General features: G+C 38.6%; 1 protein-coding gene across 1 annotated transcript in view; it reads left to right on the top strand.

Annotated features, from left to right (window-relative positions):
- Window positions 1–8692: 8692 nt before the first annotated feature.
- The window catches only part of KCNK2 (potassium two pore domain channel subfamily K member 2), a gene marked incomplete at its 5' end in the record, with an annotated part of 106394 nt that continues 92064 nt past the window's right edge, over window positions 8693–23022 (top strand). The window contains one exon of the mRNA XM_082481467.1: window positions 8693–8726. Coding sequence (XP_082337593.1) covers window positions 8693–8726 — 34 coding nt within the window. The remainder of the gene's footprint in view (window positions 8727–23022) is intronic.

Here is a 23022-nt window from a genome sequence, read left to right as displayed (position 1 = left end):
GATAACAGGTGATGGCAAGAATATCTGAGTTGAGTTTGGTTACTTACATTGTCCTCTCAACATGTTCCCCAACTCTCCCTGGGAAAATTGCAATCATCTTAGCTTATAAAGCCTCTGGGTTAGACAAAAGGCAGGAAAGCTTCTGCAGTTTTCCTGCTCTGCCTTCAGCTTGCTTTTCCAAGTTGCTGCAGTCCATGTAGTAGAGAAGTCCTCTCTTGTATTCATATTCATCCTTGCCTTTATTTCTTCTTCCCCCCCCCCCCCCCTCCCCCCCCCCCCCAGTCTGATTGTTAATGACCTTGAAATATATGTTTATGTAGCACAGGAGTAGGAGGACACCTCTGTATCCTTATAAGACTTTTTCTTGACTGTGGAACTACCGTGACAGGAGGAAGCAGGAACAGGATCTATTTTTGGTACAACTCTTCCCTCACCTGGTGAATTGGAGAAGAATAAATTCTCATCTTCCTTAAGCCTACCAGTCAGCAACATCTCCCTGTTTCATTGCAGAAGGGAATCCATGCTTTCAACAATTTATTTATAGGAAAAAAGTATCCGTAAGAGCTCAGTTGTCTATAAGTTCATGGAAGACCAGTATAGTTCAAAGCAACTTTGAAGTACCTTGTCCTTTTGAGTACTTTGGGTACAGATTTAGAATCATAGAATCATAGAATGGCTTAGGTTGGAAAGGACCTTGAAGATCATCGAGTTCCAACCCCCCTGCCACAGGCAGGGACACCTCCCTCTAGACCAGGTTCCCCAAGGCCACGTCCAGCCTGGCCTTGAACTCCTCCAGGGATGGGGCCTCAACAACCTCTCTGTGCCAGTGCCTTACCACCCTCAAAGTGAAGAACTTCTTCCTAATGTTCAATCTGAACCTGTCTTCTTCTAGTTTAAAGCCATTCCCCCTCATCCTATTGCTACATGCCCTAGTAAAAAGTCCTTCCCCAGCTCTCCTCTAGGCCCCCTTTAGGTACTGGAAGGCTGCAATAAGATCTCCCCGGAGCCTTCTCTTCTCCAGGCTGAACAGCCCCAACTCTTTCAGCCTCTCCTCATAGGAGAGGTGCTCTAGCCCTAGGATCATCCTTGTGGCTGTCCTTTGGAGAGCAGGTCCATGTCCTTCTTATGTTGGGGACTCCGGAGCTGGATGCAGTACTCCAGGTGGGGTCTCACAAGAGTGGAGTAGAGGGGCAGAATCACCTCCTTTGACCTATTTCACGTATATTTTGTACAGAAATGACTGGAAATATTTGTTTACTCCTTTGGTCTTCTGGGCAAAGATTATGTTACTTTTGGATTATGATCTGAAAATATCTAATACCCTCTGTTTAAGTGCGATGGAGAGCTTTTTGATTTTCATGGATACTGAATGCTAGTATGGTTTAGCAGCTCAGTTATTATTTATCTTTTGGACCATTAAATCTGACATAGGTACTCCGTGGGAAATAGAAATCATTTTGCTCCTCATGGTTATGAAATCATTAGAAAGGCTGAGGTACATCTGTAATGGCTGTCCATTAATATAATAGTTATATTTATTAAGAAGCAACTTGCAGGCTTGGATTTTCTAAATGCTGTTACTGAGACAGCTACTCATCTTGGTCTTTCCAAAGGACTATGAAGTTTTTGCCTTCCTTCAGATGAAGGCAGTCTGAGATGTTCACAGCACCCCCACCATCTGGAATGCACTGCCCAGCAGCACCAACAGTGAAATGTAACTATTAGACCCGCTCTTGTTTCAACCCATTTATATGTTGGTGTTTCTTGGGTAAAATTTCTCACCTCTCTATGATACCAGTGTAGATTTGAGCCTTATGGCAGAAATGCTGCATGGGTGGTGGAGATGTGAGCAACTTCTGAAGCCAGTCTTGCTCCAGAGATGCTACCCGGGTGGCAGTCAGAATCATCACAAAGGCTCATTATCATTTCCTAATGTCACATTCCCATCATCAAGCAAAACAGCTTAATCTAATGCGAACAACATGTGCAAGATGTTTGCGTGTCTGGTGTCACCTATTAGATATATAAATATTTAAATATTAATTTATGAGATCTTGTTTTTCTAACATGCAGCCCTGTGTTTTTCTAAGACACAGCAGCTATCCATCTGCCTCAACTATGGAAAAGCACTCATATTTTCTAAAACTCAAGTGTGCTCTTGCATAATTGAAAAAGAGTTCTAGTTGTTTTCTGAAAAGTGACAGTAAATAACTCCATTTTCATGCTAGGGATATTGAGTTATGCTGTCTCTTTCCAGTGATACAGTCTCACAGTCTTCAAATTAATCCTGTCTCTACAGACCTGTTGGGCACAGTGAGTTACTGCAGATCTAGCTGCAGACAGCATCCATCTGATACTGTTCATCCAGAAGGAACAGAATCCAGCTCTTAAAATCTGTCCTTGGCTGGGCTGAAGTTGGCAGTTTGCAAGCATGTATGAAGAGATCAGCTGCTTAAGGAAAGGCTGTTTCTGTGTTCTTTGGAGGAGGAAGATCTTATGAGAAAGAATGAATGCAGTAAATAGCTGAAAGCTGCTGCGACAGACTAAAACAGGACAGAATGGGATTGTTGGTGTCCCAAATTTCTCCCTTTTCATGCTTCAGTCTCTGCTCCAAATTGGCAGCTTTTTTAATGAACACTCATTCCTTCCCCTAACTGTTGGCTAAAAGGCGATTTCTAAGGCTGATGCAATATCATTCAAGATGAGAATGCTTTTCTTAGATACACAAGTTGTTGTCATACTCCTATCCTTTCCCCTAGAATCCAAATACATCTTCAAGCCACGCTATTCCCGGTAAAGTGGCCATCACGGTTCATTTTTCCTTCCCAGACCTTTTTATGGTCATAGCATAAAGGTTATTTTAACACCGATTTCACAACTGCCAATATAGTTACCTCACAGTTATGTAGATTTTCCATGCAGACATGGGGCATCTTATTCTTGGGGGCAACTCCATCTTAGCAAGGTGAGTAAGACTGTGTTAAAACGGAAACTATGTTAATTGCATAGTCTACATTATTACCTTAGGCTTCAACCTTCTCTGAGCCTTCTGTTGTTTGCTTTTTCCCTTGTGAAGTAATGCATCTGTACTTTCCTTTGTTTTTCACTTAATTTTGAAGTATGAATAGAACCTTTTCTTGATTGCTGGTTTTTTTTTTTTTACAATGGTTGCTTCCAAAACTTATTTTGCTTCCTAGCCTTTCTGATTCTGTTATTGCATTCTTGTGCTATTTCTTCATATTTATCCTTAGTCCTGTGGCTTTTTCACACTTTTTATGAGTCCTCATCTTAAATATTAGCAAAGATAAATTTTATTAAGAATTACTACAAAATATTTAATGACTTCTGTAATTTTTATAACAAATGCATAATTCTGGATATTCTTTTACATAAAAAAGTCCTGTAAATGCTTAAATTCATTTTGATCTTGTAGATTCTTGTCACACTGAGTGAAAAGGATTTTCTCTTCAGTTTTGAGTACATCACCTTCTACCTTTACTGCAGCTGTGGTTGTGTGTCAGTGTAGTATGATGTTCCTATTGTGTAACAATATTTTCATGCCAACATGTGTTGTCTGCACCTTTAAAAATATAATTTGCCATCTAAAATCCGCAATTCAATTCCTGTGGATATTTTTTTCCCCCCAGTTCTTAGAGAAAAGCAAAGTTATCAGCTCAAGTAGTTTAATTATACCTGAAATCAGTGGTGCCACTGGTATGGTCACGCCTATGATGCTGTTGCAGGTACATACATTCAGACTTTTACCTTCCAACAGTATCAGTCGATCAGCATTTTCTAGGCATTCCATGACTTTTCTGTAATGGATGTGTAATTCAGGGCCTGAAGTATAGAGCAGGGGCAGTTTTATCCCTAATTCTTCCAGTTCTGGCACAGTTAAGGTATCTCATTTTGCCCAAGTATTTGTACCTGTAGAATAGAATAGTTTACATTTCTAACTCTTAAAAGTTGTATGTGGGAATGTGTATGTGCTGTTTTGCCATTGATTTCAAAAGGAATGGAATTAATCTGATAAGATTTTATAAGAAAAATACTTACTTTGAATATTTTCCTAATGACATAATGATGTCACTCTCAGTTGCGCAATTTTCTTTGTCTCTATAAATGGCATATCTGGTATGAATATATAAAACTTTACACTTTTAGGGAAGTTACAGCTTAACAGGGCAAGGGACTTGATATCTTTATCTAAACAAGGAAAACATTTGGTGTTTAAATAAAGACAGCCACAGTTTCAAAGAGTGCACTACTGGTTTATCCAAGTTCATTTAGGGCTTGCGTGCTGAAATGCTGAATTTGGCTCTACATTTCATGGATTAGCAGGTTTACAGCCTACCTAAAGGACTATTTTCAGGAATTGTGTCTGACGTGAGACCTGATAGCTTGAAGACAAGAGGTAGCAAACAGCAGCTTAGTAAAAGCTGGTTCACTGCAAGGCAGAGTGTTTCAGGATGTTTCACTCTGTTTCAGGACAGACAGTTTAGTTAAAATCAACTCCAGCAATGCCTGAAACTTGTCTGCTTGACTTTGTGTTGAAGCAGGAAAAGGACATACCTTCAGGTGCAAATTAGAGAGGCTTTAGGAAGATGTTTGAGGATTGATTATTATTTTTTTCCCTCTGAAATGGATTAAGAGTGCTCATGGGATGAAACTTTGAGTGAGCAACTTCACCACGTGCTTGTGGATGCAGAGCTCAGAGCCTACAAGGGCAACCACTCCTTCCATCAGGGCGTCTTTGTCCCTGTGCCCTGGCTTTGAACGTGCGCCATATTTGGAGCTGGCCCGTTTTCTCAGATACTGGGAATTGAGGCCAGTTACTCCAGATGAGGAAGTAAATGAATGTCTTTAGCCTAGCATTTATAGTAACTAGCTGTTGTTAATTGTCCTGTGATGTGAAAAGGGACAAGCAAGTGTTTCCTGCTCATCTTTTTTTGGTAGCTTTCCATGCCTTAGGTGTGAGACAAGCATCTGAACTTTGTTGAACTTTGTAAACAGGGAAGTCTTTTATGGTCTTCTTCAGGGAAGGGCAATTTTAATAATTTATTTTATTTGTTACAAAACATCAACAGGTTTATGTCTGGTGGTGGAAGACCAAAAAGGCATTTGAAACTGAATGCTTTCTTGTGTTGTATTCAATCAGCTAGTATAGCACAGTAAAACTTTCTCTGATACGTTAGGGAAAATGCTTCTGGGGTCTGTTCCAAGGTTCGGCACATATTGTTGCTGTGCTCAAAAGCACAGAGTACTATGCATGTGCATTGCATGTGAGTGAGAGACGTTGTGGTTTTGGTACACCATTCAAAATTGACTGTATTTTCACATTGGACAATTCCATCAAAAAGAGAAACTTGGAATTGATTAATGGGTTTTTTGATGGAAAGGAGCAAAAGGTAAAGCCATTTTGAGGGTTTAGGAGTATTCTTGAACACTGTTTAAATGAACAATTCAGGCTTTTTGGGAAATATATTCACAATTTCAAATTACAGTCAACACAGGAAAAAAACTGCAAATAAATGGTCAAAATATGGAAATAAGCCAAAAAAAAATATGCCCAAACCATTTCATAAAGCAGATAAACTTATGGAACTTATTACTACTAGGTTTTTAATCTAAAATTGCTCTATCTGACGTGAAGATCTGGGCCATAATATAGAAGTGTATTCTCCAGCAGACGCTAAAGAGGTCCTGAAAAACATTTCTGGGGACAGAGTTTAAGAGAAGAGGGTAGGGAAAAGGAAGGATGGAAAAAAACAGTGAGGACAAAATGGAAATTACTGTAAAATCTACTAGCTGTAATATTTTTTAAGTTTCTAGAAAATTCAAATGACTACCGTTTGAAGATTGTGAGACATGATATCAGTTATAGCTGCATAATCTTGGACTAAAAATGAGATTTGCATTATCTTATCAAAGAAAAGATAATGTGATCTGCCCTAATTCTCAGGGGACGACCCAGCAGAGTTCCCATTCCTCTAGGAATTCCAAGAAAACCTATTAATTAGTCTCTGATTCACAGAGTCTGACTCTTTCCCCACCCTGGGTTTGCACTTGAAGATCTTCATTACCTGACTCATATTAAGTGAATCCATTTCATACATTCCTAATTATTGTCAGTACCCAAGTGCAGGCGTACTGGATTTACAGAGAGTTGTGGCAATTGCTCACAGAAGCAAATTACACAACTTACAGAAATGGGAAATGAGAACAGGCAATTTGTGTGCTTGTGTAATAACCAAATGATCAAAAATGGCCTAAATAAAGAGAACTGATCATCTGAAAGCATTTTTGTAGACATGCACACCAGGAAAATGTTTCTGCTTGTAGAAAAAAGCCAAGCAATCAAAACAGAATTAGAGCAGAAGTGCATGCAATGTGGAAAATCTTTCTTCATAATTTATGCTTTCAGCTCACAGTGTCAGGCTCGCTTTGACCGTCTTTCATGCTTCTTATAGTTCTAAGAACTTCTTACTTATTTTTGACCTAAAATTCCTGGGGCTTGGTTTTCTGTGGGATTGATAATTGTTGGTTCTTAGGTGGCAGCATTTACATGTTTATTTTCACAGAGAGACTGAAAGCTGGATCAAAAGATCTTTATCACTTCAAATTAAATGGGAGCAGTGGAGTATTGTCTATGAGAACTGTTACTTCAAGCAGTTGCTTACAGGGTAGCTGGGATCCTGTACTTAAAATGCACAAAAATAAAAAACGTTCTCTAATCAAAGAACTCCTTGCACTAGTGACTTCTTAACAAATAATACATAGCTAAGTCTTACTGCAAGGCAGATTTTCCTTTAATTTGCATCTACATATTCATCATAGCTGTCAGGCTCTTGGTAAGTATAAAGTTTTAAAATTAATAAAAAATACTACTATGATCGTATTTTATTTGGTCTTTGTCAACTACAACTCGTATTTCCAGCTCTTCACTGCAAACAAAAGACCAAGAAATCAAAGAAAAAAATGTTGTATTCTAAAATATTTGCCTGACTTCAGACATCAGGGCTTTAAGCAAAATATTAACTATTTTAGAGCTCTTGTTGGAAAGTTGTAAAAGTTAGGTATGTGAAACTATTGAAGTATCTATCACAGGGACTCACATATGGCACATCTCCATATTAAGAGGTTCTATGAAAATCTTAAGAAATGACGTCATATGACTGGCCATGAGCACTGTAATTGCTTTAATGCTATCAAATGTGGGTCTGTTTCCAGAGCCTGGGCCCAGGTTACCAACCTGTGAAATTCGTGAGAAAAAGTTCCTTTTTAATTGAATAAGAGTGGGAATGAGTTCTCTGTAATGTTGCCTTCAGAAACAGTTTTTTCAGATCATTTTCTTTTTCTCTAGAGGAGTTCATCTATTTGCCATAGAAGAATAGGGATTATTAAGTAGTGGATTGGAAATCAAGCATGCTCAACTGTTGGGCTATAAGTTAAAGTCCCAAGGGTCAAGCCAGACTTTCTTTTACTGAAAATAATATTCCTTTGTTTGCGGATAGATATATTTACAAGTGAATTACAGAATGTTTAAGAAAGATAGATAGTTACATTTATTCTCTTAACCCCTCCCCATATTTAAAATGATATATCAGATATATATTTTAAATAAAAATATTTAAAATGATATATCAGAAATTTAAGAATAAGATTATATGACTGCCATATCACCACATTACTTAAAATGTATTATTTATCTACTTTTTTAGGTGACAGAATTACATTTTCACAAAGACTAACAGACTGGGTTTTCTGTGTAAAATTCCTATGTGATATGATTTGCTCTGCCATATTATTTTTTTAAGGAATTCAATAATTACTGACATCTGAATTTAGCAAATCTGTGTGCAACTGAAGGTAGGGAGCTAAATAAATGAGTCCTTTTTTCAAAATCTATAATTGAGATAATCATAACACTGCAGCCCACGGGGAGGAAGAGTGGATTAAATTTCTAAAAAAAAGTTACAGAAAATTAAATCAAACCCTGTAAAGATTATGTTATTCCTTTCTCCCTTGTCCTCATCAATAACTATTGATACAGTTGAGAAAAGATGCTTAAAAGTCTGTTTTGTGACTGCTACTTCAGAAACTTATTAATTAAGAAAGAAATTGTAGCAATGTAAGTCTTCCTCCTTTAAACAATGGAGCAAATTGTATACTTTGAGGCGCACCTGACACTACAACATACTGGGTGTCTTTCAGCGGCAATTAGACTGCATACTGCATATGCATGTTTGATGTGAATGATGCTTAAGAAAGGAAGAATTAATGGGAACACTGATTTTCATCTATTCATTTATAGTAAAGAAGCTGTGGTCTTTTAAAACCTTCTGGAACATTTGAGATACTATGACTCAGTCTTTTAAGGGACTCTGGGTAATTTTTGTTCAGGTTTCTGAGCGCTTCCTAAGCTGTTCAATTAGCTGCCCTTTGTAAAGCATTATAAAAATGTAAAACATGATATATGTGCCATGTATCATATTTAGTAACTCACGAGTTTACTTTTATGTGTACATTGAGTATTTTGGACAGGAAATACAGAGAGAAAACATACGTGTACTTCGGAAGAGAATATGTTATGATGAAATGACTTGTTCAGAAGACTCCTTAAAGACAGCGATATAGGAAATGCTTTATCTTAGAACAAAAGCATGGTGACTTCTGAATATTACATCACCAAATGAGGAACCCACAAGCAAGACATAATTTTTACTGTAAGTACCACTACTATAGACAAATAATTTAGTTAAGCTTCACAGTTTTTAATCAGTTTCCATCACTTGAGATGGTGGACTAGAATGTAGAATTAGATTAATTGTTTAATAGTTAAATTGGAGAAAATGCCTCAATGACTTACGTATCCGTTCTAAATAAAGGTGTCTTATTTTAGTTAATAGCTCTTCGTTTGAAGTGTTGGTTTTGTAGTGAGGTCTGTTTAGACCTGACACTTGTGTATATACTGAAGATTTGCTATATCTCAATGGCATAATTTAGGCAAATTGCATCAGTTATCCAGTATGGTATTACTGAGAATGATTATTTGGGAAGTTGGAAAGATCCTTAACTTTGATCCAATCACAAATACCACTGAAATACTGTGCATATTTATTTACATATAACAATGTGATGATTAATTTGGAGCTTGGAGATGAATAAACTGTTGAATAGACTGATCATTATAAAAAACCTACTTAATTAAAACATGCTTTCACTTAAACATATTAGTGTGAGTACTCCCTACTGTAGTCAGATATTGGAGGTCCTTGTGTTTTTATTTGGGAATTATCAGCATGTATGTAAGTTTTGACTGGAAAGTTTTCTCAGGCCCTAAGGAAAATCCTAGCCAAAATCTGAGAGAGAAATCTCTAGAGCTTAAACTGCATGGAAGAGGAAAATCTATTTGCAGATCTCTGTCAGACTAGGGACTTGCACTGTAGGTTTCTGAATTAGAGATGAGTCTTTTGAGCCACCACAAAAGGGGCTGTTCTGGGTTTACAATATTTCCTTTCCTTTTGTGTATTTTTTGTTCTGATTTTTTTTTGTCTTTTTTTAAAAAAAAAACAACAACAAAACCACAACCCTTTAGAAAATGTCTGCTTCCTTCCAATGTGATATATGAATGTTTTTTGTGTGTGAGCCCTCACTAAGGGCTATGGACATAATCTTGAGTAATTGTGTTGGATTGGTAATAAACAATTTATCACCTTCATAATGGAACCTTTAGTGCCATGTAACGGAACTATTCTTTGACGGAGTTCTGTTGTTTGCAGGGTTGTGTCTCCTTTGGATTACTGTCTACTGTTCAATATTTCTGAAAGTGAAGTAGAATTTATCTTTGTTTTGAATGCTTAATTATGCTGAAATTATGCCTTCCAAAATACTTAACCCTGAATGACCACTTTTCTTTGAATTAATTGAATCCTTTATCTTATACTCCCTTTATAAGGTGTGTAGCTGGGATGTGAATGTTCAGGCTGGAATTACTGATTAAAAAGCCCAGCTTACAGTGATTTCTCCTTGTTTTACTTTCCTTCCTTGTCTGCCCTCTCAAAGTATCAGTAATTACATATTTTTCACTAGAATTAGTTTAACATTGCTTTCTGAAGAAATGTCAGAGGCTTTAGATAACCTGTCAACCATTAGCATTAAAGCTGAAGAATGAGTAGTTAGGAAGACTGTGTAGGAATCTTTAGGAAGGTGATGAACTCAAGCATTTATTTTTAAGTACTGAAAACAAACACCACCACCAAGTTATTTTTTATCAATTTTTATGCCATTATTCTAAAGAGTATGGAAAACAGCTGAGGTAAGTTATCCTGAAGTACCAAGACTGCTGTAGCACCCAAGTGCAGCTGTTCCATAGCCTGCAGCACCACTACAAACTCATGACAAATGAAGAATACATTTGCAAAGTCTGAAGGAGACCTCAGGCAGGCAGAATGTAATTACTTAACTAGAATTTAAGTAAGACTGCAGGACCACCTGGGAAAGAAGGTGTTGCTTGCTGTTAGTAGGGTGCCAGGCGGGAAATGTTTTTGGATTATTTACTACACAGAGTAACATACAGTGCAGTCATACTTTAAAATGATGGAATACTAAAGACAAAAATGTACAGTGTCAGTAATTTTCAACCTAGTAATGAAGCATAATGGAACAGAGCCATCATGCTATATTATGCAATCTGCATTTTATAGAATGTGTGAATATAACTTCAGTTACTTGCTGTTTATTGGGTGAAATTACACCAACTTAAAATTTAAAAACAAAAATTACTTTTCAAAAGAAAAGGGAAGGAAGTAGCAACTCTGTCCTCTCTGAAATGGAAGTTTCATATAGGGACTTGGATTAGTTGGACACAATCCTTTTCTGTATCTATCTGTGGCATTAAATCTGAAAGGTACATTAGAGTACATGTCAAAAGAGAGTTGGTTCACTCTCAGTAGAAGGCTGTCCCAGAACTGGTACTCATTGTTTGACTAACTGTTCGCCTTGCAAATATTTTTGTTACATACTACATCATGCTCCCACCAAATGGATGATGCTTTATTCCTGTAGCCTCTCTTCTATTATTCCATTGGTCTTCAAATTTTCTAGTTTTCTAGATTAGTTAAGGATCTGCATCAATAAATATAGCCAGGCATTTGTCAACCCACTACAGCTGTACAGACTTAGTTTGCAGAGATTATTTAAATTTATGTATGCTTAGTATGTGTGGTTTGTGTTTCTCCTGGCCCTTAGATTGAGAAAAAAAATAGATGGAAATTAATTCATAATACCTTTAAAATATGAAGTCAAAAAGATAAACATGTTTGAGAAGTTGAGAGGCATCATGTTGAGATTAAGTAGATTTTTCATATTTTTATTTTAATGTGATTGATTGGCATAGATAAAATAGATGGTAGTTTAATTTTCTTGTATGTGTAACCACTTCCCATCTTAATTAATCTGTAATTAAAAGAGAGGATTTACTTCCTACATGCACTTCTGGAAGAGAATGGAACCGCTCTATGCTGGCAGGCAAATTCACATAACATTCAACATGGTATAATGCTGAGATCTCCGATACGATGCAGTAAACCACAAAATAACATGAAGACAATACCTTTTTGGCCTCTTTCCACTGTTTTATTTATTACATCCTTCTTCATTTTTGACTAGTGGAGAGGAAAAAAACACATGATTTAAAGTAGTCATGGCCACTTTTTAGCAATTTTGTGTTTTGAGACAATACTTACTACATGAAGCATTACAGTAAATGCATAGAGTTGTCCGTACATGATTTTTGAGTTACCCAAAGAGAGCACATCTTTCTAAAGGGGGGTCAGAGTGGGCTGGGAGAGGGATGATTTTATTCATGCAGTGTTTCCTTTAAAGATAAAATGCAGGCTAACAGTGAAATGTAATATACTATAGTCCAGGATTCCACAGCAGTCTAGCACAAGTGTGCTGTGCTGTGGGTTTTTCCCACCTCCCCTTTCACATCCCCAGGAGCTTAGGCCAGGATCTAAAAATTCCTTTCATAACCGTTCTGTCTGCACACTTTGACTATTGTACCCATAAAGTTTGGGCGGGTTCTGGGTTCTGTTGATACAAACAACCCAAACTGTTTGGGCAAAAGAGTCCAGCATGAATTTTCTGAATAAGCACTGAGTAAAAATGGCCATGACTTTGAGTTTTTGCCTCCTGAAGCATTGTTGTAATAGCACGCTCCTAAATCAAAATCAGTGACAAAAGTTGCAGAACATTAGCCTGTCTTCAGTGTTCAGCTTCTGTTCCCAGTGTTTTGGAAGCAGATGGAGATCAGCTTTCTTTGGTCACTGTTCAGTCTTTGAAATAGCATGACTAGCACTCAGTGGGTTAAGTAGATGCTATGTTGTCTGTAAATGACTAACTATCATAGATGAAATGCTACTCTGCAGCTATGCAAGGACACAGTGCCAAAGCACAGGGTTCTAGTGGTGGGAGCAAGGGAGGCTGAGTGGCTGAGAGCTGTCAGCGACAAGGCTGTGAGATTTAGTGCTCAGCCTGTATGGACTGGGGAAGAAGAGAGAAGAACCAAGTACTAATCCAGGCAAGAGAGACCCTGTTGTCAGAACAAGGGTGCCTGGCGATAGAGCTTTCTGCAGAGAGCTTTTTAACTCTCACCTCTATCAAACTAGAGCAAACTGACCTCAGTACAGCTCTGCAGCTTTCCATCCCTGTATGCTTCAAAGAATTTAAGTCCTTTCTGCACTTAGACTAACTAAAGCAACCCCACTTCAGTAAAATAAGAGACAATTGTGGCAGATTGAGTTCTGGATGGTTACTTTCATCCTTTTGCTGAAACGCTGATAATTTACAGAACGGCATTAACAGTAAGGTTTTTACTTTCTTAAACTTTAGTAGGGCTACGAAGATGATAAGGAAATTGGAGCATCTTTCTTACAAGGAAAGGCTTAGGCACTTGGGTCTTTTTAGTCTAGAGAAAAGAAGACTGAGTGGGGATCTTATCAATACTTATAAATACTTAAAGGGAGGGTGCCAGGTAGATGGGAACAGTCTTTTTTCAGTGGTGCGCAGCACTTGTGCGATAGCACAAGAGGTAATGGGCACAAACTCGAACATAGGAAGTTCCATCTTAACATGAGGAGGGACTTCATTACTTTGAGGTTGGCAGAGCACTGGCACAGGCTGCCCAGAGAGGTGGTGGAGCCTCCCACTCTGGAGACATTCAAAACCCGTCTGGATGCCGTCCTGTGCAACCTGCTGTAGGTGACCCTGTTCGGGCAGGGGGATTGGACTAGATGATCTCCAGAGATCTCCAGCCCTGACCATTCTGTGATTCTGTGAAAATCAGACATCCAAAAGGAAGACTATGTCTTTTAATTCTTGAAATAAATCCATTGCATTGCAGGGACACTTAACTAAGTAATTGATATTTTTTATTTTATTTTTTTAAAGAGAGTCATGTTCTATGTTATGAAGTGTTGAGAAAGATTTTAAAAATTGCTCTCTAAAATATGCTTTACACTCATTCTGCAGGAATCTGCACTCTCAGATCTATAAAGACATGCTCTTAGGCATAAAAGCAAAATTCCTTTGCCAGTCTATAATCCATTTTAACAACTACATTTATTTCAGAAAAATATGAAATTAAAACCAAAACTTGGGATGCATGAACCCACATGAAACAGCAAAAGCATTGGATTGCCAACTAGTGAGCTTGAAGCATCAAATTTTGCAAAGTTCTAGTTAAAAAAAAAATAAAAGGAGAATCAGGATGTTTTTAAAAAGAAAAAGAACATAATTTCTTTGCTTCATAACATCTAAAATGCTTTAACCAATGCCTAAGTTAATAGGAAGGCATTTTCTCCCCTATCTAGGGTGCATAGTAAATATCGAGCTAGGTGGAGTGCCTCTTCCTTCTTAAATAGAAGCTAAAACTGCAGAGCTTCATCTGTTCCCTGGATCAATAGTCCTTTTGTAGCAGATAACTTTGCACGTGGCCAGGGGCCACAAAGTCGCACTTTTAGGCGGCTTTCTAGTTTCAACTTCGGAGCCACATCTTTGATTCTGGTTTATGAGATGGATTTACAAACAGGCAGCAAGGACAAAAGTCTACCCTGAAAGCCTGCTTCTAGCAGGCAAGAAACTGCCTTCTAGAAATGTGTTGTCTCTGTAGGGGTTTGTACAAGTGTGGGGCCACAGGGCTGGTAACACTCCACTGAGGGAAGGACTGAACAGGAGAGGTGACTGCCTGTGAGGCTGGTTCAGGTGCTCTGCCTGCTTTGGGTAAAAATGGAGGTATTTGAAAGATGTTGTTTTGATTTTTAAACAAATGATTTAATACATTTGTAGATCTATGAACATCACTTATTCTCTGAATGAAAAAAAGTATCTGAAATATGTTAAAGATTAACGATCATGAAGAATGGAAGGTTGTTTTCATTACTGCAGGCTATTCTTTGACAAAATAATTGTGATTCCTTGAAATTAAATATATGGCACTAAAATGATAGTCATCAAAACCTAAAAGTTTGATTTTTGCATCAAATTAAAGGCTGCTAGTATCGCCTGCAGTGTCTTACTTAAGAGGATGTACAGGGAGACCAGTATATCCCATATTAGTTATTTAAATATTAATCTGACCCATGTTAGATGAAAAATGCCTGCTGTTGGTTACATGTAACAAAAAAAGATGTCACTTCTTCTTAATTTTGATTCTGCATATAAACTAATTTAAAGGCCCCAAATATATCCTAATATCTCTATTGATCTGGATTTTTTTTTGTCTTAGACTCTTTACAAATTAGAATAGTCACTTATTTAAAAGCTTGATGGTGAAACCAAGTGATTCAGAATACATAAACTTAATTAGCAAACTATTTTATTTACTTTGGGATCGGGATTAAGATTATAATATAATCCTTTTTACTGATGATATGTGGTGGGAAGAGAAGCCCAGAGAAAAATAACATTTTTTTCCACAAAATGAATTAGAAGTTTTAGGAGCTGTTGTACTGGAACACAGATAGATCAGCTAGCAAACAACTTAAGGGAGCTTATAACCTCACTTTTTCCTGCTACCTAATAAGTATATAAATCTCCATGTATAAAATCAGTGGGATTCTATATAGGCATAACAATCCATTCCAAATTGATTGACAAATAGAAGAAAACCTGCCAACCCTATGTTCTAAGACAAAATATGTTGCTCATATCTGTATTGAACATGGACCGAAACTTGCACCAAAGCTGAAAAAAATTATTTCCATTTCATACGTTTGTACTGAAAATTTTATGCATAGTTTATTTAGGAGAAAAATTATTTCAACTCGTTCTCTTCCTCAAAGATTTGGAGTAATATATGCTGTATAATGTTATAAACTGAGCGTCTGTTAATACCAGAAAAAAATCTGTCTTAACAGTCACTTGAGTGATGGAGTGGTGGTTGCTGAACTGTTCATTTGAAAACTCATCGAGTTGCACAGTAATCATGGAATCTCCAGTTTTATTGTCCTTTATGCTGCTGAGAAATGCCTGCTGTTTTGTTGTTCTGTTTTCATTTTCATCACGTTCCAAACCAGAAATGTATCACTGTCTAAAAATGTGTTGGTAGGTAATAGAGAAAGGGAAGTGAAAGGTCAAATCTCTTGCAAACTGGTAAAACCACATAACTTATATTTTAATAGAAAACACATCATATGACCAGAGATAAACAACTTACGGATTGTAGTATAATTTATAAAATAAAGAACATTATCATTAAGGGCGGCTGGGACTGTAGCACTGAAGAATAAGGCAAAATTCCCATTGACTTGCCTTTAGATGTGTGCTGGGTTCTTGTTTGGTTGAGGTAAGGGCATTTGTTTGGATTTTCTCTGCTTCTTGTAATGCCTCTTTCATAGTTTCCCACTCTTCACAAAAAGGCACGTAAAAAACAAAAACTCCTCAGTAGGAGACATGCCTACATAATGATTTTATCATCTTGCTAATATTACCATTATTCCCTCAAACAGATCTTTCCATTTTCCCACCTACCATTTGCTTTACATTTGATTACAAAACAACTTAGTGTATTGTGTGCACTTATGTACACACAGGAAAGTTAGCAGAATGCCAAAGACAGTGCTGACAACATGCTCTGTTTTCTCAGACTTGGTTGAGAACCATTTCTTGGTTGACGAGGATAACTTCAGAGATGTTACCATAGTACCAGAAGGGGTGGGAGGGATGCAGAGGCCATACCAGAGGTTGTGCAGGTGATTTTTGTCACACGGAAGACAGGAGCTCAGATCGTATCGCCATCTATAAACACATGGCTTGAGGTTGGGCAGCTTCAACAGCTCTGAGAGTTGAATCTTCATCCCCTTTTTGGAGTACTCTCATGGTGTTAATCAATGAGGCCATGGGAGCTGCTGGCCATGCATGGTAACCAACATATATACCAGAAGAGATCTACGTTCAGCCTCACTGTTCCTCTCACATGAAGAAACCAGAGCCTTGAACACCTGGTTACGTGTTCAAATAAGAGGCTCTGACTATTACAGTACCAGTGCTGCCCAAACTACTTCTGTCCAACTCTCCTGTAGAAAGGGAAGCAGATCAGCAGGGTCCATCTGTAATGTGCTCATGTTGCTGGTTGAGCCTGGTTTACGTAGTCTGATCTGTCACACAAATAAACATTTGCTTCCAAAGAAGTCCAGGCAGAAAGAAATCAAACATTGGAGGTGAGTGCAGCATTTTGAAAATCACAACGAACTTGCATTATATACTTTTTTTAAAGGTGTGCTACCTCCAGTATAACCTTGGCTATTGCAAAGAACCAACTCAAATAGTGAAACGATATCCACTACCAATTCATCTAGGAAAAGTTTTCTAAAGTTTTCTTGAGGACTTTTTTAGAATGTTGTGGTGCTTCAGATGAGACATCGACTATTTTCAAATGTTACTGTAATTATTTTAAGGAATTGTGAAAACCATTAGTCAAGAAGAATATAAAAAACACAGCTGCAGAAATAATCTGGTCTAGTGGAAAGATGTATAGCCCCTGTTGCTGATGTATATGCAGAAATAACATGAAGAAAAGTGATAGGCATCATCATACATTTGCTTTAATTTGGAAAACCCATGTAAAGAATAAACCGTAGGAGACTAAAAGTAAAATCCTATTAATGCATAAGTCACTGCTTCTTAGATTTGATAGCCTCTGGAATGTAATTTCCTATGAACAGAACAGTTGCAAGAAAATGGCAGGGAAGGTCCTCACTGAAGAGCCCTCCTGATGTAGGTCAGACCTGCTGTAGTTGGTATTTCAGAATATGGGGTTTACTTTGCCATCTGTCTTCTGAGCCACAATCATCTCTCTTTGTACCATCAGCAAACGTAGAGAGAGAAGACACTTGGGAGATGCTGCATGCTACAGCTTCCCTATGTTCTTTGTACGTGCTGCTTGGAGTTGAGTCCTTTTTGAGACTGTGGCAATTAGCACGTAATGTGACAGCAATAGATTTATTGTGGTTCTGTGCCTTACTGAGAAATGGCCAGCTCTCAGCCTGTGAACCAAAGTAGAAAGTACCAGTACTTGTCCTCTTCAAGGTGGGACAGAATTCTTGCCTTTACCAAAGTGTATGATACAGAAGTAAAATTAAGTGTAAAACTCCATTGAAATCAATAACAAAACTCAGTGAAACCAATGTTTCACTGCAGATACTTAACTAGACAGTTTTTCTTCATCGTTGTCTGGTTGCTGCACATGAACTGTATTGCCATTTGCCTCTATAGCAAATGTTCTGGGAATCTTTTCTTTAGCTACTTAGAGTTGCTGCAAGAGTCTTGGTTCTCTTGCTACATAAATGCAACCTGATATTAAAAAATCCCAAACAAGCTGATACACAACCTGTGCCTCTTTTCCAATGGTAAAAAAAAGATCAGTTTAATGAACAAGGAATTGGTAGCAATGGTATACTTCTGGTATTCTTTAAAATATACAATATATATGAAAATTGCATCTGAAAAGCCTTTCCTTTATGAATATAAGGAGAAAAAGCTGTTTTGGCATAAGTAAAATCATAGAATCATAGAATTTTCTAGGTTGGAAGGGACCTTTAAGATCATCAGGTCCAACCAGCAACTTAACACTGCCAAAACCACCACTAAACCATGACTCTAAGCACCACGTCTATTGTCTTATAAATACCTCCAGGGATGGTGATTCAACTATTTCCCTGGGCAGCCTGTTCCAGTGCTTAACAACCCTTTTTGTGAAGAACTTTTTCCTAATACCCATCCTAAACCTACCCTGACGTAACTTGAGTCCATTTCCTCTTGTCCTATCACTTGTCCTCAGAGAGAAGAAGCCATATTTTACTGACCTTGAAAAATATAAATTTTTGGTCATTTATATACTTCATTCCATTAATCCTGTCTTCATACAGACTGTAAGGAGCCTGGGATATTTGTATTCAAAAAACCACTTGTATCCAGCAGTATCCAGCAGAAGGAGACACCACCATGAAGAGCTTACCCAGACTGCTATTATGTGGTAAAAAGGAAGGCATGCAGATAAGGAATGAAATTCTGTATAGAAATTTTCTATAAGATACTGATGCTATTGCTTCCATAGACAACTGAGCACTTGTGCAAGGAAGAGAACAACATCTTCACAATGCAAACGTGCTAAACACAAGTGCAAAGCTATGGCATAGGGTGGCTTAGAAAATCAAATTGAAAACTGATGGATATAAAACGTCCTGTCATTGCATCACGACAAGAAAGAAAAATGCAGCTATATCCAGGAAACACATTTATCAACAGGCTTTGCAAAATTATTTGGGATTTCTAGTAAACCATAACAAACACTGCAGAAATCCTGTTTTTAGCTGTGGGTGCAGAACGGCTTCTTCACAAAACCTCAAGTACATGTAAAGCTATGGGGCAGCAGGACTGTGACGGGACAGTGATGGCAGAACTGTGGATGCCTCCAGCTGTATGACTTGAGAGTGTGCTGTAAGGTAGCCTGTATGACAGGTCTCTAGACAGAAAATCATCACTTCTTAAGCAGAGGGACATTCCTGGCACAGGTTGGCAGTCCTCACAGTTAAGAACGGGGGAAGTCTACTGTCTTCTCTACTGAACTCCCAACCGTCCTTTCGAAATTCTCCAACTAGGTAGGCATTTGTCTGGGAACCTCTGTGTTGGCTTTTCCAAAATGTATTCACTGACCCACTGGGCACTGTTCACTTTTCATTTTAAACTAACATTAAAGTGTGCATTAGAGCTCCATTTCCTATAATCTATGTGAAAAATGATGGGGTGGGAACTCTCATTTTACACTATTCAACACTGCATAGTGCCTTAGCCACGCACGGCTTTTGTGCATGGATGTAACTATACCCTGTACTCTAGTTATGGGTGTCTTTTTGCATCACTGCAGAGTTAGCATATAGTAATAGGGATGCACAACACTCATGAAAGACTAATGCCTTCATCCAGGTTAGTGGCAGACAGAACTAGGCAGCAGGAACGCACATCTACTATAGCGTGGACAAGGCTGTGTTTTTATGCTTTGCTACCATGTATTGGAGATGGTGAGAATTTTTTTTGAGGTGTAATAAAATGTCTTTGGTGACAGAAGCCAGTTCTTCAAGCAAAAACCTTTGCTCACAGGAAAACACCAGCCTAACTGAAACTTCCCACGGGAACCTGCATTTCAGCTCCACCATGGCCACAATAATGCAACTCCTTGATTCTGCCAGGCTAGTTAAGGTCAGATCAAGCAGATTAATACTGACTCTTCCACATTCTAGCTGAGGGTCCTGACCTACAGGCTAGTTGCTTTTGCAGGATGTGTGAGGGTCTTTTACTTAGTTGTTCTTAACAACAACAACAAAATTTAAAAAGTTTTAAAAAGTTTTCATTCTCACAGTATGTGGAAGAAGGCATTCACATGTGTGGGAAGATCTAGCTTCTGACTACCTGTGCAGTCAGTGCACATGCTGCCGCCTTAGTTTAGCTTCAGCAATTGCCTGGCTTCTTAGATCCTCCTCAGCAGCAAAAAAGTCATATCAGCCTCTGACACGCTTTAGATGAAACAAGTAAAGGTTTTTTATTTACCCAAAGTAAGAAGAATAACTCTTAACAGCGGAGAAAATGGCGATGGAAAAATACTGAAAAGAAAACATTTAGATAACTGAAAAACCCACAATCAGACCATGCCCGCTCTTCTGATTCATTTTCTTAGCTCTATCCACAAACACATATTTTGTTCCCTGTGATTGCCCCAGAAAGGGTTGTCCTCCTATTCACTATGACATTCTTTCTATTTCGCATGGGAACAAGTACAGCCTCTTCTGCCATTTCCAAACACGTATTATAAACAGTTGTAGGGGAAAGTAACCTCGCTAACCTATGCAAATATCAGAGAAGAGTGTGAGGATTATATTAGAAAGGGTAAAAAAGGGTTAGTAAGATGAAGAAGTAGAAAAAGCAGAAAAAGGGTGTTCCCACTGCTTTTAAATCTGTCTTTAAATTATTTACTTGGCATTTTGACAGCTCACAATTTAATTTTTTCATTCATCTTAATATTTAATCAAAAATTTTAATTATATTAGTAACTTGAGGCTACTTCTTAACTCAGCAATAGCTTCTTCTTCTATTAATAAACGGCACATATCCTTGGCTTTGACAGTAACTTGCTGCAAGTGTTTTGGCTTTGGTAGAGCATGCAGTCCAGGACACCATTATTGCCTCTTAAATCTCAAATCTTCTCAAGTTATCAATACAGTGTTTCAGCCTGATGATGATAATTTAGCATAAAAATATTTTATTTTCACTGTGGTTCTTAGTGCTATTGTTGCTAAAAATACAGGAGATCAGAGGACAAGTTCTTGAAAAAAAATCTTACTCTCAAAGACATTCTTTCAGATGATTTTTCCTCTGTTTAGTCTGGAGAAGGGCCAGCCTGGTACCTGAGAGCTGTGGGTTGGGAGAATGTTACATCTCAGTGTGTGTGGCTGAAAGGGTTTGGGATTAAGTTCTTGGGTTTTTTGAGCTGCATGCCAAATGAACTCCCATGCTGGGGTTACAGCGGTCATGTGGCAGTGGGTTGCATTGGTTTGGAGTCTGCTGGGGAACATAAGGCAATGGGCATGAATTTGTCTGGGATGCAGAGGCCATCCAGCCCAAATCCCCAAGGGAACAGTAAAAGATCTGGGACTTGCTGAGCTATCCGCTCTCCCTACAGCTCTCTGAAGTCTGTGTGGCTCTGTGAAGACTGGAGAATGTGGCTTATGGGGTCAGGACGTTGACCATCTCTCTGTGGAGCCTCAGACCAATCCCCTGTTTTTGGAGGCAGCATGTCAGACAAATCTTTATTATAAATTGACCGGCCTCTATTTTACAACGTTAGGATTTTGTTCTCATCCTCCCTATTGAGAGTTTGTTCCACAAGCTGCCTCTTCTCATACTTTTTGTGATTTCCAGCCAAAATTTATTCACTGACTGGTTTTGGTTTTGTGCCAACATGGTCCCTTAGCTCAAAAAAGTTTTTTTGATTGATCGACACATAGCGATCAGATGTCTTCTCAGCCTTTATTTTGCCAGAATAAAAGTGAGCCGAGCTCTTCCAGTTTCTTCTGACAGAATCCATCTAGAAGTCTTTTCTGCTCCTCTTTGTGTTAATTTCTGTGGAGCACCAATGACTAGAACTAAGTGCATTTTTCCCACTGATGTTTCACTGGGGCCCATGGGTTGGCGTGCAGCACTCAGATAGCACTTGCTGGCCAAACCCTACCTCCTATGTATTGTTAATACTAGCAAAACTAATCAGTATAAACAAGATGGTGGATTTAACAGGGCCTCTAATAAATTTGGTTAAAACAGACTAGAAGGGCCCAGCTTGTTATGTCGCTGTTCTTTGTGTCCAGACAGTGATAACACTGTCTGAAGTGACAGTGTCTGTGTTCAGACAGTGATAACAACAAGATGATTAGGGGACTGGAACACCTCTCTTATGAAGAAAGACTGAGGGAATTGGGTCTCTTTAGTCTGGAAAAAAGACGGTTGAGGGGGGACCTGATCCATGCTTATAAATACTTAAAGGGTGGGTGCCAGGAGGATGGGGCCAGGCTCTTTTCGGTAGTGCCCAGTGACCGGACAAGAGGTAACGGGCACAAACTTGAGTATAGGAAGTTCCACCTAAACATGAGGAGGAACTTCTTTACCTTGAGGGTGGTAGAGCACTGGAACAGGCTGCCCAGGGAGGTGGTGGAGTCTTCATCTCTGGAGACATTCAAAACCTGCCTGGACGCGTTCCTGTGCAACCTGCTCTAAGGTGTCCCTGCTCTGGCAGGGGAGTTGGACTAGATGATCTCCAGAGGTCCCTTCCAACCCTATGATTCTATGATTTTATGAACACCAGGATCAGGAACCAGAATGCACTGGCCCACATGGGTAATGCTGTTTGTAGGTGGGTCTGAAGGAATCAGTACCCAAATGTGTGATGTTTGGTGGCTTTTGGATCTGGGGCTGGCTACTTTGGGTTCCTTTCAGAAAGTGCTAACTCTCCCCACTCACTTATAAGAGACCTACTGCTGATAAGAATCTCCTCCCTATAGCCACAAAGCTTATTTTAGACTCAGGATGAAGCAAGGGTTTAAGGATAATTGTGCCCTGAATAGTCTTGGGCAGAACTGTAACATTCCCTGTGCAATGTATTGCTTTGAATCAGAACAGATCAACAGCAAGAGGAAGAAGGATCAGGTTCCCTCCCTCACAAGCCCCGGTGTTACATATACCTGATATGTATTTGTCAGTTTACCTGTTACAATTGGAAATATTCATCATAGTTACTAGATCCAACCTTGGCACTTGCATTACTTACCACCAAGAGCACTCTTGGTATCTGAAGAAGAGACAGAAAAAGAACCATGTACTCAGTGTCAGAAAGATAGAAGAAAAGGGATGGAGGGGAGGGATGCCATCCAGAGGGACCTGGACAGGCTTGAGAGGCCTCTGTGAAACTCATGAAGT

The sequence above is a fragment of the Vanellus vanellus genome (assembly GCF_965231255.1).
Source record: "Vanellus vanellus genome assembly, chromosome: 3".
In the NCBI taxonomy this organism is placed as follows: Eukaryota; Metazoa; Chordata; class Aves; order Charadriiformes; family Charadriidae; genus Vanellus; species Vanellus vanellus.
This window is presented reverse-complemented; position numbering and strand designations above follow the sequence as displayed.